At 38.3% G+C, this 13,570-nt stretch overlaps 1 protein-coding gene across 1 annotated transcript in view; it reads right to left on the bottom strand.

Moving 5' to 3' along the window:
* Positions 1–5,768: 5,768 nt before the first annotated feature.
* Positions 5,769–13,570, bottom strand: part of LOC143857933 (GATA transcription factor 28-like) — a 43,301-nt gene continuing 35,499 nt past the window's right edge. Inside the window, exons 6-8 of the mRNA XM_077368485.1 lie at positions 7,236–7,355; positions 7,011–7,082; positions 5,769–6,262 (exon numbers count right to left, since the gene is read on the bottom strand). Coding sequence (XP_077224600.1) covers positions 6,179–6,262; positions 7,011–7,082; positions 7,236–7,355 — 276 coding nt within the window. The 3' untranslated portion in view covers positions 5,769–6,178. The remainder of the gene's footprint in view (positions 6,263–7,010; positions 7,083–7,235; positions 7,356–13,570) is intronic.

The following is a 13,570-nucleotide window of genomic DNA, read 5'->3' as shown; positions in this document are numbered from 1 at the left end:
AAAATCTAATCCATAGGATCATCCCAACCCTACGATTTGTGGAGGTAAAATGGATGTCTTTAAACCTTCACAAATTAGTTCATTTTTTGCCTCCAAAGTTCGAATAGTTAGGATGATCCTATAGATCTGATTTTTTGTGGACACCCTATCTATGTGAGGGCCTTAGAAATGAATGGTTTGGATCACCCAAATAATGTGGCCCCCACTGTATTTTAAGCTAGTCTGTAGATAGCTTATCTACACTTGTGTGTTGAAACCATTTTCTCTCTCTCTCTCTCTCTCTCTCTCTCTCTCTCTCTATATATATATATATATATATATATATAGAGAGAGAGAGAGAGAGAGAGAGAGAGAATGGTTCCAACACACAAGTGTAGATAAGTTATCTACACACTAGCTTAAAATACAATGGAGGGCATATTGTTTGGGTGATCCAAACCATACATTTGATTGGCCCTCACATAGATAGGGTGTCCACAAAAAATCAGCTTCATAGGATCATCCCAACCCTACAATTTGTGGTGGTAAAATGGACGTGTATAAACCTTCACAAATCTGTCCATTTTTTGCCTCCATGGTTCGAAGAGTTAGGATGATCCTATGGAGCTGAATTTTTGTGGACACGCTATCTATGTGAGGGCCAATCAAATGAATGGTTTGGATCACCCAAACAATGTGGGCCTCCACTGTATTTTAAGCTAGTGTGTAGATAACTTATCTACACTTTTTGTGTTGAAACCGTTCTCTCTCTCTCTCTCTCTCTCTATATATATATATATATATATATATATATATATATATATATATATATATATATATATATATATATATATATATATATATATATGAGGAAAGTGTCTCTAGTCTCTCCCCTAGATAAGCTTATCTACTCCTCCCTTTAAAAAAACACAGTGGGCCCACGCTGTTTGGATGATCCAAAGCATTCATTTGATAGGTCCTAACATAGATAGGGTGTGCCCAAAAAATCAGCACCAAAGGGTCATCCTAGAACTTAAAATAGCAGGGTTAGGATGATCCTATAGGGCTGATTTTTAGTACACACCCTATCCATGGAAGGGCCTTCCAAATGAATGCTTTGGATCTCCCAAAAAATGTGGGCCACATGTGTTTTTGAGCATGTGCTTAGATAAGCTTATCTAAGCACGTGCTTAGAAACACTTTCCTTGTATATATATATATACTTGAAGTTCTTTCATGGTGCTCTCTCAAAGAGAAAGAGCTCCAAAGAACTTGAATGAGATGAGAGAAACTATCTCTTATTTATGGATGAAGGAGAGAGGGGTTTGAAACCCAAATCTCCATTTGGGATTTACCAAATTTCAAATACTTCCCACCAAAGCATTTGAAAAGATTTCAAATGAAAAAGATGGAGGGAACTTTGTACAACTTTCAAGACTTTGATTTTTCCCTTCAAATTGATGGAGGGAACTTGCACAAGTCTCAAAAACTTTGCTTTTTCCCTTCAAAATATATTATTGTAATATAATATAATTAATAATACCAATTACATTATTAGTAATATAATAATTTATAATATATAACAAGTGTCAAGAAGGAAATGTATAGGTTGAAAGCAGTCTTGATCGAGCCACGGTTCATTGATCTCACACAGAATCATAGGTGGTTTGTTTGAGGTGGGAGAGACATTGGCTGCCATCTTCTTCTTTTTTCCTCATGTTTTTCATATGGATGAATAGTTTGTTCACTTCTGATATTAGTATAAGTTTTTTTTTTTTTTTTTTTTTATAAAACCTGATTAGATTTTGAATCTTTATAATGGATATATGATGAGAATTTTTCTTTTACTGCTACCATTTGTTTACCCTTGTAAACCTAATTAGAATATGCTAATATGTATCAAGAATATGATGGGAGACTATTCTTAGAAATAGTTAGATCAATACTAAATATCTGTATTCTCTTCCTTCAATAAAGGCTTTCTACACTTTGCTAATAGCTTTTGGAAATTAATTTGGTAGCACTAGTATGTAATTAATTTTTGTTAGAGAATTTGTTGTGGAGATGGTGGGAAATTGAGAAGAGAAAAGAGATGCTTCAAGGTGCGATGTCGCTTTCCGTAAGACAATACTCGCCCCCAGTAGTAAGTGTGCAAAGGGTACCCTGAATTTGCCTCCAAGATACAATGAAGCCCACCTTTTAAAGAAGTATTTGAGACCCTAGTTACTGTTTCTGTAGAAAACAGTATGCTAGAACTGGTTTTTCAAAAAGAAAGAAACTATAAGTTTGAAAGGCTTTCAAGAGAGTGTTTTTGCTTTCAGAAATTATCAAACAAAAGTCTCACAAGTGGATTTTTGTATATTGATTGAAATGGCACCTTTCTGCTCTTTTTATAGAGCTTATGGTGCCTCTCTGTTTGATTTGCACTCTTATAGAGCACCTATTCAGAGCGGGTACGATTCTAGCTGTTAGATCGTGCCCATCCGCGACTCTACGGTCTAGCTCAACATGGAGCGACTGTTGGTTTAAATAAAACGTCCTTCCGGCCCCGTAACCACTAGATCAATCATCCACGGTGCAGAATACTAAAAATTGAAGTGCTCCAATTGCTCCTTGTAAAGGGCAAAGTACGACATAAAAAGCACCACTAGCGCCCTACAACCCACTGCTCATGCCGTGCGTGTGCGCGCGCGTAGGCGAACAGTGCGTTGCACCGTCCCGCGGGTCCACCCAAAGGCTAAAACCAATCGTTCCATAAAGCAATAGAGAGAAGTAGGAAAAGCTATATAAACCTCTCTCCAACTTTTTGCCTAACAATGTGGTAGTATCTTTTCAAAGCTACTTTACTCTCTTTTCTAAAAGCACCCACTTTTTCAAAACAAAAGCACTTTTCTTTAAAAACTCTGTTCAAAAGCTATTTTATTTTGAAAATGCACCAACAATTTTTTTCTTATGCAATGTTCTCGTTATTGCACCGACTCAATTAAGCATTCTTTTGAGCTCGTGTTTATTACCATAAATTATGGATTATGAAATGAACCCCTTGTCATCTAGAAGTGGGAATCAAGCAATAATCAAGGATATTCCTTGATCAATTTTTATTTTTTTTTTAAACTGATGATGATTTATTAAAGAATCATAGGAGAATAAAAGGATCACAAAGGAAAACAAAAGGCATGTAACAAGGCCTAGATGACCATAGTTATTAAGGGGAGGGGGTGAAGAAACTCTAAAGCTGCCCAGAACACTCCCTCCCTAGCCAACCAATCCTCATCTCCATTCGTCGATCGTCTTACATGATGAAACTAGATAGAGAGACTTTCCACTCGATCAAGGATCTTATCACTGAATTCTAATAATCTCCAAGGCGGATTGGCTCTCCCATCTAGCCATCGTATGACATTGAGGGAGTCTCCTTCCACTATAAAGGTATGCAACTCTCCGGCCTCCCTAACTGCTCTGACTTCCGCCTCATTAGACTCCTTAATACTGATAGGAGCAGGAAAAGACCATCTTGTGCGCCCTTCTTCGCCCTAAGAAGGCATCCAATTCCTGCTAGTCCCAGATTTCCCAAACTTGTGACACATAAATTGATTTTTTGCCACCCAAGATCAGGTGCACCATCTGGGGAAGATCGGCTCCATGAACCTCCTATCACAGCAAATCTCTCTCCAACAACGCCTACAATTGGAGGAAGTATATAGACTGAAACTGGGAAGGACTTCGGCCCAGGAAATGACTAAGGATAAGATTCTGGGGGAAAGAGGAAGGAGCACTGAAGGCAACGTTCTTGAATTTGCGTGCATTTCTCTCTTTCCAAAGGACCGGAAAAAGGCCAACAGAACCATCTTCCATAAAATTTCTATTTGGTATAGTCTGTCTACGTATTCGAGGATTGGGATCATCCTACGCAAATGATTTTTGGGGCACCATCTATTTACATGTGGGCCCAACAATTGAATGGTTTGGATCTTCCAACAAGGTGGGCTCCCGTGTATTTGAAAAAAAATTGGGCATCATGCAATATACAGTGGGTCTCACCTAATTTATGGCACAAAAAGTAGATAGTATGGTATCCCAAGTGGCTACACTTACTTTTTTAAGAAATACATTATAGTAAAGTTGTTTGGCCTTAATGTAAATAGGTTGTGGCCCAAAAATAGTATATATTGGATGATCGTAACGCTCCGATCTGTAGACGTTTATATATGATGTCGTGTATCTGTAGATCGGAGGGTTACGATCACCCTATGGAGATGATTTTAACAGGTAGGTCCATTTATGTTGGGGCCTAACAAATGGACAGTTTGGATCTTCGATCAAAGCAAACCCAAGTGATTATTTTAAAAATACAAATTATACCGAGTAGTGATATATTTGCCCTACTGTTTACTTGGGACTACGCCTCTAGTGTATTTATGACAATGGTTTTAAATATTTTTCGGTCTGAAATTTCGGGTTTCGGTCGAGACCGAAACCGAAATCACATATAGTCGAAGCGGTATTTTATTTCGAGTTTCGGTCGAAATCTGATAAAATATTATTTTGTCAGATTTCGTCCGAAATTTGAAACCATGCTTATGACTACACTTTTACACTGTATGGGAATGTCCCAAGTGAGAAATAGGGTCAATATATCATTCACCTCTTTGTCACACATTTATTTTATATGGACAGGGTAATACGATAAAGCAGGGGTAAGGCTGCATACATCTAGCCCTCCTCAGACCCCGCAATGACGGGAGCCCGTGCACTGGGCCGCTCCTGACAGGGTAATATGGTAAATACTGGGTTATTCGGTGAAATGCGGATGTATCACCGCCCCATACTTATTCTCAATTTCTCACAGCGGTGAACCCTTAGTGGGGCCTAACAATGAATGGTTTTAGATCTTTGCCGGCGGACACTATAAAAAGTGTATATTTTTTTAAAAAAAATACACTTGGGCTTACTTTGTTTAAAGATCCAAACCGTTCATTTGTTTCTACCCAAGCCATGCTCCAAAAATCATCTCCTAGGATGATACTAACTCTGATCCATAGAGATTTATATATGGTGTCCTCGTATTAGATCAGGTGGATAGGATCATCCAATGGAGATGATTTTTGGTAGAAATGAATGCTTTGGATCTTAGAACAAAGTGGCACAAATGAATTTTATTAAAATGTATGTAGGTAGGTGCCATTTAACAGGTGGGCCCAGTGTATATATATTTCGAAAAATGAAAAATGCAAACTTGTTGGGCCCCAATGTTACTAGACCAAAAATCATCTTTATTATAATTTTCTTGGTGCAACGTTGGTACAATGGTTTTCATCTTTGAACAAGGTGAGCCCCAAGTCAAGGGATATCTTCTGCAAAACGCCAATTCTTAAGGCCTGTTTGTATTGAAAGAAATTTAAGAAAAGTTTTTGGATTCCCAATTTTTACAGAAAATTCCTGCAATCCAAACAGGGCCTAAGAATATGGCAAAACACCAATCCATAAGCTCCTGTTTGGTTGTAAGAAAAACATTACTAACAGATAATTCCATAATTTAGAAGAAAAAGGGTATGATTATGGTCGGTAAATGTTATAATCATCCCCCAATCCTTATGTTCAGCCTAAATATATTAGGCCCACAAGCACATGAAAACCATAATCCAGGCACCACAGGTAGCAGCAAAATCAATCCGTACGCCCCCAAATGGGGGCTCAATCCAGAGCGTCGATCCGACCTCTGATCCTACTAGAAAATAAGCAGAAATATGGCACCAAGGCAGATATATAAGTCTAATATTCCCATGCCATTTCAGATGAAGAACAAGTATAATTGATATTTGAGTATCAGTTGCAGAGTATCTTTTGTTTCTCAAACACAACAAATGTTTATTCAAGAGAATTTATCTGCTGATATGGGAGGGTTTTCTTACCAAACAAATATGGATCCACTATAAGATAATACAAGTTATAATTAAACTAGGGCCCTAAAACTATTAAACCAAGATTGTTATCTACTCTCAGTTTCCCTACCACATGCCTTGATCACAATGACACCCTAGCCAAATGAATTCATATATTTTGACCAAGGTTCTAAAATGGTATTTCGAAACTCAAAAACCCCCAGCAGGGTTTCTACCTATAAAATTATAGACAAGAAACTTCTTATGATGATGTTTGTTGAGTTGCATGGCTAGACTGTCGGAATGCAGACGCACTCTCACACAGCTTCTACGGCTGGTTTCTCGTCATTTGCAACGACACTGGCTGCCTGGTTGTGAATTTCAGTACCAGTCACTTCACTCTGCAATAAACAAACATAATGGCATCAATGGCGAAAAAGAATAGGCATACAACTCTACTTCATGTTCTTGTTGTTAGGTTTGGCGAATTCTCACAAAAAAAAAAAAAAAAAAGGACTGAAGCACAACCGGAAGTGATATTTCTCACTCAATTTCAGTGAGTAACATTTATTTTTTTATTCATATTAATTTCCGATATCCATCCTCAAGGAAACCATAGAGCTGAAATTTTAACTTCGGTCTTGAATGTACTGTTTTAGTAGATGCCCGACGTGGAGGCTGGCAAATGGCCGGTTTTCTGTTCTTTATGTTTTTTTCGGTTTCATTTTGCTAGTTTGTATAACTGAAGTTTGTATGTTTTATTGATATTTATTTATTTTTTCTTCATAATAGTTTCTGAAATCCATTCTGAAGAAAACCATAGACCTTAAAAGTTAGCCAAGTTTGGGCTTGAATGTACTGATTTAGTAGATGCCTGACGTGCAGCCTGCCAAAATGGTCGGTTTTCTGAAGTTTTATTTTTCTTTCAGTTTGCTAGTTTGTATAACTGAAGTTCGTATGTTTGGTTTTTATTAAAAAAACAAACAATTGTTCAAAAAAATATTTTTGAGGTTTACATCTACCACTATTTTCCGCCTTTTCTTGATTACCAAGATTTCCAGTTTGTACAATATTTTCTCTTGGTTTTGGTTTAGGCCTACCATGTCATATCCTGACTTTTAAGAATTGGTTGTTACTAACAAATCATACCTGCTCATTTGGGTTGACAGAAGGATTCTGGATTTCCATGGCCGAAGCCTTGGAAAGGTCGCTTGAAGTTCCCTGTACATCCCATAACTAAGGTTAAAGGCATACGGGAAAAAAAACTCTAAGACAGTTTCAAGCATCCGCATTTAATATTCAGCGAACAATTGATCTGTTCTTACATCAAATAACTAGGTTTCCAAAACATTGGTTGTTGCTAAGAAAATATACCTGTTCAATTGGGTTCGCAGATGATTCCCCTTGACTTGGATTTGCAGAAGCTGATAATGCAATTTGGTTAGGAGAAGAATACGGGGTACCCCAAGCCTTGGAAAGATCCCTCAAAACACCCTGAAAACCCCAATAAATACATTAAAAAAATAGATATGATCAAGCTAGAAAGGGGTTTTCTCATGGACTCTTCTTAACACCAAGAGCATCAACTTATTAATTTTAGGAGCAATGCATTAGACATTTAAACCGTGTTACCACTTCAGTACATTTACATAACTCAAATTCACCAGTGCTATGACCAAAGAATGGTGATGATAATCATGAAGCTGGGCCTAGAGATTAGAGTTGCATAAAAGAGCTTAGTCTAATTATGAAACTACATTAAATGACTGAAAGCCATCTAGCTCAGTGAGAAATCAAAACTGGCTGTAGCAAAGGCAGGTTTGAAAATCCTGATTACATTAACCTTACAAACATGAGAGAAAATTGAAAATCCTGATTACATTAGCCTTAAGAACGTCTTAGAGCAACCACACATTAATCAGAAATGAATAAATGGATACTGTTGTCAGTGTTTGAAGCTTAATTCTGATAAAAGTCGCCATGGGACTTCTCTTAAGGCAGGCAGGCCTAAGATCTGCGACCATGAAAAGCAATCAGCAGCATTAATATGCTCAACGCAGATCACGATTAGTTCATGTATGCTGCCCACAATGTCATAGGTGAGTCTTTCCTTTACACGAGGAAGTTGCCCCTCAGACAAGTTTTCTGTTTAAAAGAGAACTGCGTGCATGTGTGTGAGTGTGTGTGTGTAAGCGCGCGCATGTTTGTGACTACATATTAGTCTTCTTACCTCCTCAGCTTCTTTAGTCAGTTCATCTTTGTCATTTAGGTCTGAGAGTTGTCTAATTCTCCAATGGTAGGGACTTTTAAATCTGATTAGAATATAAAGGAGAGGGAACCCATTCTCTACTTTCAGGCGACCATAAAGTGTGTTTCATGATGTCTTGTATACTAAACCCTAAAGAACAGAAATTACAAGAATGCTACTAAAATGTAATAACAATAATGCCAGCAACCACACCAATACTTTAGCACTCCCCCCAAAGCTAAATTTCCATTGAACAGACACAACCGAAAAAAAGTTGCTCATTCTGCCGATCTTCTCGATTATTGTTTTTTTCCTGGTCTTATCGAAGCTCGTTCTCTGGGTCTTACGGAAGAAACAAAATGCTCGCACATTAAAAAAAAAGTCAAAACATCCCACTCATATGAGAGGATTATATCGCTAACAATCTCTTGGGTAGAATTCTACCTTACTTTAAATTGTACGCGACCATGGATGTTGGAGGCATTGTTTTAAATTTTGGCTGTCGTTTCGGCCGAAACGAAATTTACATGAAATCGTTTTTTTACAAGATTTCAGTGAAATTCTGAAATTTAGCCACTGAAATTTTGTTTTTACCCTTTTTGACAAAATTTCCCCAAAATTTTAAAAACATCCATTGAAATTAAAAAAATTTCCACTGAGATGTTATGATTTCCACTGAATATCCAAAATAAATTTCGGTGGAAATTAAAAAAAAAAACAAAATTATTATCATATTTTTAAATTTCTGACAAAATATCCGTGAGGGAGGCCGAAACCGAAATTTAAAACCTTCGTTGTAGGAAGATTAGCATGAGTATGGATCGAGAGGTGGTGATGGCCCCTAGATGGAGTCCCCCCCATATCTTGGCAGGGTGAAGTTAAATTTCGACGGTTCTAGCTTTGGCAAACCGGGCCATGGATATCTGGCTTTGGATTCTGCAGAGGATCTATCGGTTAGGTTTTAGCATACCCGGAGGTCGGCAAATGAGGAGGCGGATAGGCTTGCTTAGGCCAGAGTCGATCTCCCAGAGTTGGAGATATTCGATTTCTAGCCTCCTTGACTATGATTGCTCTCTTTTTCTAATTGTTTTCTTAGCCTTCCTCGGTGCTCTCAAGCTCCTCAGTTGCGAGTTTTCTTTCTCATTAATAATATATCATTGTTTAAAAAAATGATCGAAATGTTTTCCTTCCCATCCCCACCAAAACACATGCCAAGACCGAAACCAAACTGTGAAGGTATTTGTGTGTACTATATGTGTTACATAATAATATTTATATGCATTGCATGTGAAATGTGTGTGTATATTATGCATAAATATTTATATGAATTACGTGTGAAATGTAGTCTGCAGTGAATTATCAGAGACATGTTCAGTAAGGGTTCGATATTACAGCAGGTGTTTTTTTGCCTATGTGATGGTTTTTGGGTGCGTGCTTGTGCTTATTCTAGCACTTCTTGAAGTTTCATCTTAGATGTCCATCATTTTCATATGGTTCCATATGTTTCCATAATTTTATAGAATTTTCACCAAATTTCCATCCAAAACTGACATGTTCTTTTTACATCACAATCGAAACACATACCAAAAGCGAGACTTGAAATCATGTTCATAGTAACACAATAAGTAGAGAAGGACCATCTGGTGTCTAGGTTTTCTACCCAATCGGCATCTGAATATGGAGCAAGCGTACCTTTAGCACGTAGTGAACTCTGCTTGCTGCGTCAGGTTAGCCGAAGAGGGAGGTTTTTACTAACCAACTGGCGCAACTATAGCTGCTAGCAAAGGACGAATCTTAGACTACCCATAAGCCGCGGCTTCGGATTTGGCTTCGTCGGGAGATTCTTGAACAAAGGATTCTTATTCTAATTTTTCGGATTCAAAATTTAATGCATATGATTCCTTTCAAATAAATGTAGTGTTCTCCTGACATCTCCCATAGAATAAACCATTACTCGTAGTTCTTCTTATACATCTCAAAATTTTCTCCGCTGCCTGTAGATGTTCCTCTTGAGGATCATGCATATGCTGACAAACCTAATTTGATGTGACATCGCAGAGCGCCTACCATATTGTGATGCATATGGGAACTTTGGTTTCCTCACCTTCCTTCTCTAACATATTTTTAGTATATACTATCGGTGAGCAAATTGGTATGCAGTTTTTCATCATTGAAACTTTTTGAGATATATGATATAGATCCTTAGGGTCATTGTTATTCCCTCCTTGGTGCGCTCAATTTCAACACCAAGGAAGTAACACAATTCCAAGGTTTTTCAGGGTAAAATCTTTTCTCAAATTCCTTTTCATCCTCTGTATATCATCTATATCACTCCTAGTGAGAACAATGTCATCAACATAAACTAAAATGGGTGCCATACTGAGTGTCTCACCTTCCTTCCCTATGATTTTTTAGTATATACTATCAGTGTGTAAATTGGGTTGCACGTTTTCATCACTGAACCCTTTTAAGATCTATGATATGCATCCTTTTGAGCCATTGTCATCCCCTCCTTGGTGCGCTCAATCTGAACATCTAGGAAGTAACAAAATTTTCCAAGGTCTTTCATGCCCAAACTTTTCGCAAATTCCTTTTCATCCACTATCTCATCCATATCACTCCTGGTAAGCATAATGTCATCAAGGTAAACTAAATGGGTTCCACATTGAGTGTCATACTTTGAAAGCAACGTGTAGCCTATCTAACCACACTTCAGGTGTTAGTTCATAGATGACCTGCTTGAGTTTGCATACAAATCTTTCCCTATTAGTTGCTTTATAACCCTCTAAGATGTTACACATATACTTCCCCCTTTAGATGACCATGCAAAGAATGCATTTTTGACATCCATTTGTGACACAGGTTTCTTTTTACAGAAGGACTAAAAGTTGCATCATAATTTAGTCCTTGTTGTTTATATTCTTTTGCTTCTAAATGTGCCATCGATCTGTCTCTAGCGTCATCATGTTTTTTGTTAGTTTGTAAACACATTAACATCCAACAACATCCTTAACAGGGGTTCAAGAAACGATCTCAAGTTTATACTTTTTATACAACGCGTTCAACTCCCCTGCTATGGCCTCTACCCATCTGTTGGCGATAGTATCCTCTGAAAAGGAAATAGGATCTCTAATACTTGTGACCTGAGCTGACAATGCCTGGTTAAGTTTGTGTTGACCAGTATAATTATTTTCATATGGGTGTAAAGATCCTTTTCGTGTGAACATGTGAGGAAGAATCTGTAGAGGAAGATCGTGGTGTCTCTTCTTTAAGCTCATGCCCTATAGCATGGGGATCATAGATATGGCATTCATTAATGACGTGAGATTACTATCTTCCTTGAAGAAAGAGAGCAGCGTTCATACCCACGGTGTTCATCTTTGTACAGCACAAAAAATACATGCGACTTCTATGCCCTATAGCACGGGGATCATAGATATGGCATTCATTAATGACGTGAGATTACTATCTTCCTAGACAAAAAAAAGAACCCAATTCCGTGAAGTGACAGCACTTGCGATCAGCTTTTGATGCTAAACAAAAGCCCACTTGACAAGTTTGCTCGTTTGGACTAGAATCCATCATGCCTAAAAAATTGCCAAGACCACAAAATAACAGCTCCCAGATGAACTTACTAATGCCACCTTATGCAGTTCTCTGGAAGGATCAGGAGGGAATGGAGTTTGAAGAACAACAAGAAATTTAAACTAGAAGATCAAAATGAAGCACCTAAAAGCAGCGACATGAATTTTATTCAAGCCTGAAAAACCCCTCACAGACATAACATGCAGAAATCTGTAACTTTTCCCATATATATATACTAACCCTAAATAGCAAACCCAAGACTCCCAAAACAAGTAGAAACACTTCTCATAACTTACATTTTTTTTTTTAAATTAACAGTAAATTTATTAGAAAAAAATGGGCGGGGACAAGATGTGCCGGTACAAAGCGAGAATGGCAGCCCAGCAGGACTATGCCTGCGTAGATGCCATAGAAGCGGAAAAAATTACATTGGTAGAGGGAAGATGGACGCCCTCTTTTGCCAAGGCGTCAGCAGAGGAATTTGCAGTTCTCCTCCGATCCGTAAGATGAGGGCGAACACTCTTCACCAAGTCCCGAATTTCGTCTAAGATATTGTGTATTCTCCATGGCCCTCCACCTTGATTAACAGCCCACGCAATTACGTTGGAGGAGTCCCCCTCTACGATAAGAGGTCCCAAATTGTGAGAGGCAAACCACCTGAGTCCAAATAGAAGACCCCTTGCCTCCGCCTCATTTGCGTCGCAGATGCCCGCCGGTCCCGTATCAGTCCCCCAAAACCCGCGGGGCCGGGATTACCTAAAGAGCTTCCATCAAAATTAAGTTTCAACCATCCCTCCCCCGGCGGCTCCCATATTGGTTTGATTTCCTTCCGAGGCAATCGTTCGTGCACTAAAGCGCTCCAATTTTTCAAAGCCAGACCTGTTGAGTAGGTGATTTTGACATTCGCCTTAGCCCAGGAGATAAGTGCTAGCCTTATTTCCAAAGCGATGTGCCTCCAATTCTGCGACTTATCTGAAAAAATGCGTGAGTTCCGCTCCTTCCAAATAGGGGTGCGTATTCGGTTATAACCGAACCGAAAAAACCAAAATCGTGAAACCGAAATTATTTCGGTTATCCAAAATTGGAACCGAAACCGAAACCGAATTTAGTTGACACCGAACCGAATAAAAATTTTGGTTGTTCGGGTAAAACCGAATTGAACAACCTAACCACAACACAGCAATTTTCCTAAGAAAATGACCAAATTGAGAGAGAGAGAGAGAGAGAGAGAGAGAGAGAGAGAGAGAGAGAGAGAGATGGTGGAGGTGGAGGTGGAGGTGGAGGATCTGAGAGAGATGACTAGCCTCCTCTTCTCTTTCTTGTTAACTAAATCGAGTGAGAGAGAGAGCATGAGAAACCCCCTTCTAGTTCCCCCTCCCCACCCCCCCACCCCCACTTTTTTATACTGTTCAAACCCTAAAGACCTCCTCCTCAAAACTTCATATGGATTTAATGTCTTGTAATGCCGATTCTTTGCCAAACACTGCATCAAGAAGATTGGATACAAATACTTGTGCTATTTTGGCCATATCTTCTCCTCATGTAAAGAAGAAAATCCCAAGAACAAACCAGATGTTTGTGTATAGTGTAAATAAAGAAAATAAACTTTAATGAAAGCTCCTGCAACAAAAGTTTAGGTATTCTCAAAGGAAGTGATATTTCCACTCCCTTAAAGTATTTTCACGTTTTTTTGCTAACAAAAGGAGTGGAGCTATCATTTTTCCATAAATTGAAAAGTAATGGACAATTAATCAGTCATTAATGTGATGTAACTCCTTGCAGCACTTTTGACTATCACAGGCTGCCAGTCAATGATTTTTCAACTATGCATTAAAAGCTGGAAATTATATGTTCGCCCCTTTTTCTACTTGGTAGT

Source organism: Tasmannia lanceolata, unplaced genomic scaffold (genome assembly GCF_043159265.1).
Source record: "Tasmannia lanceolata isolate RefF3 unplaced genomic scaffold, GAP_Taslan_0.1 ptg000025l, whole genome shotgun sequence".
Lineage (NCBI taxonomy): Eukaryota > Viridiplantae > Streptophyta > Magnoliopsida > Canellales > Winteraceae > Tasmannia > Tasmannia lanceolata.
This window is presented reverse-complemented; position numbering and strand designations above follow the sequence as displayed.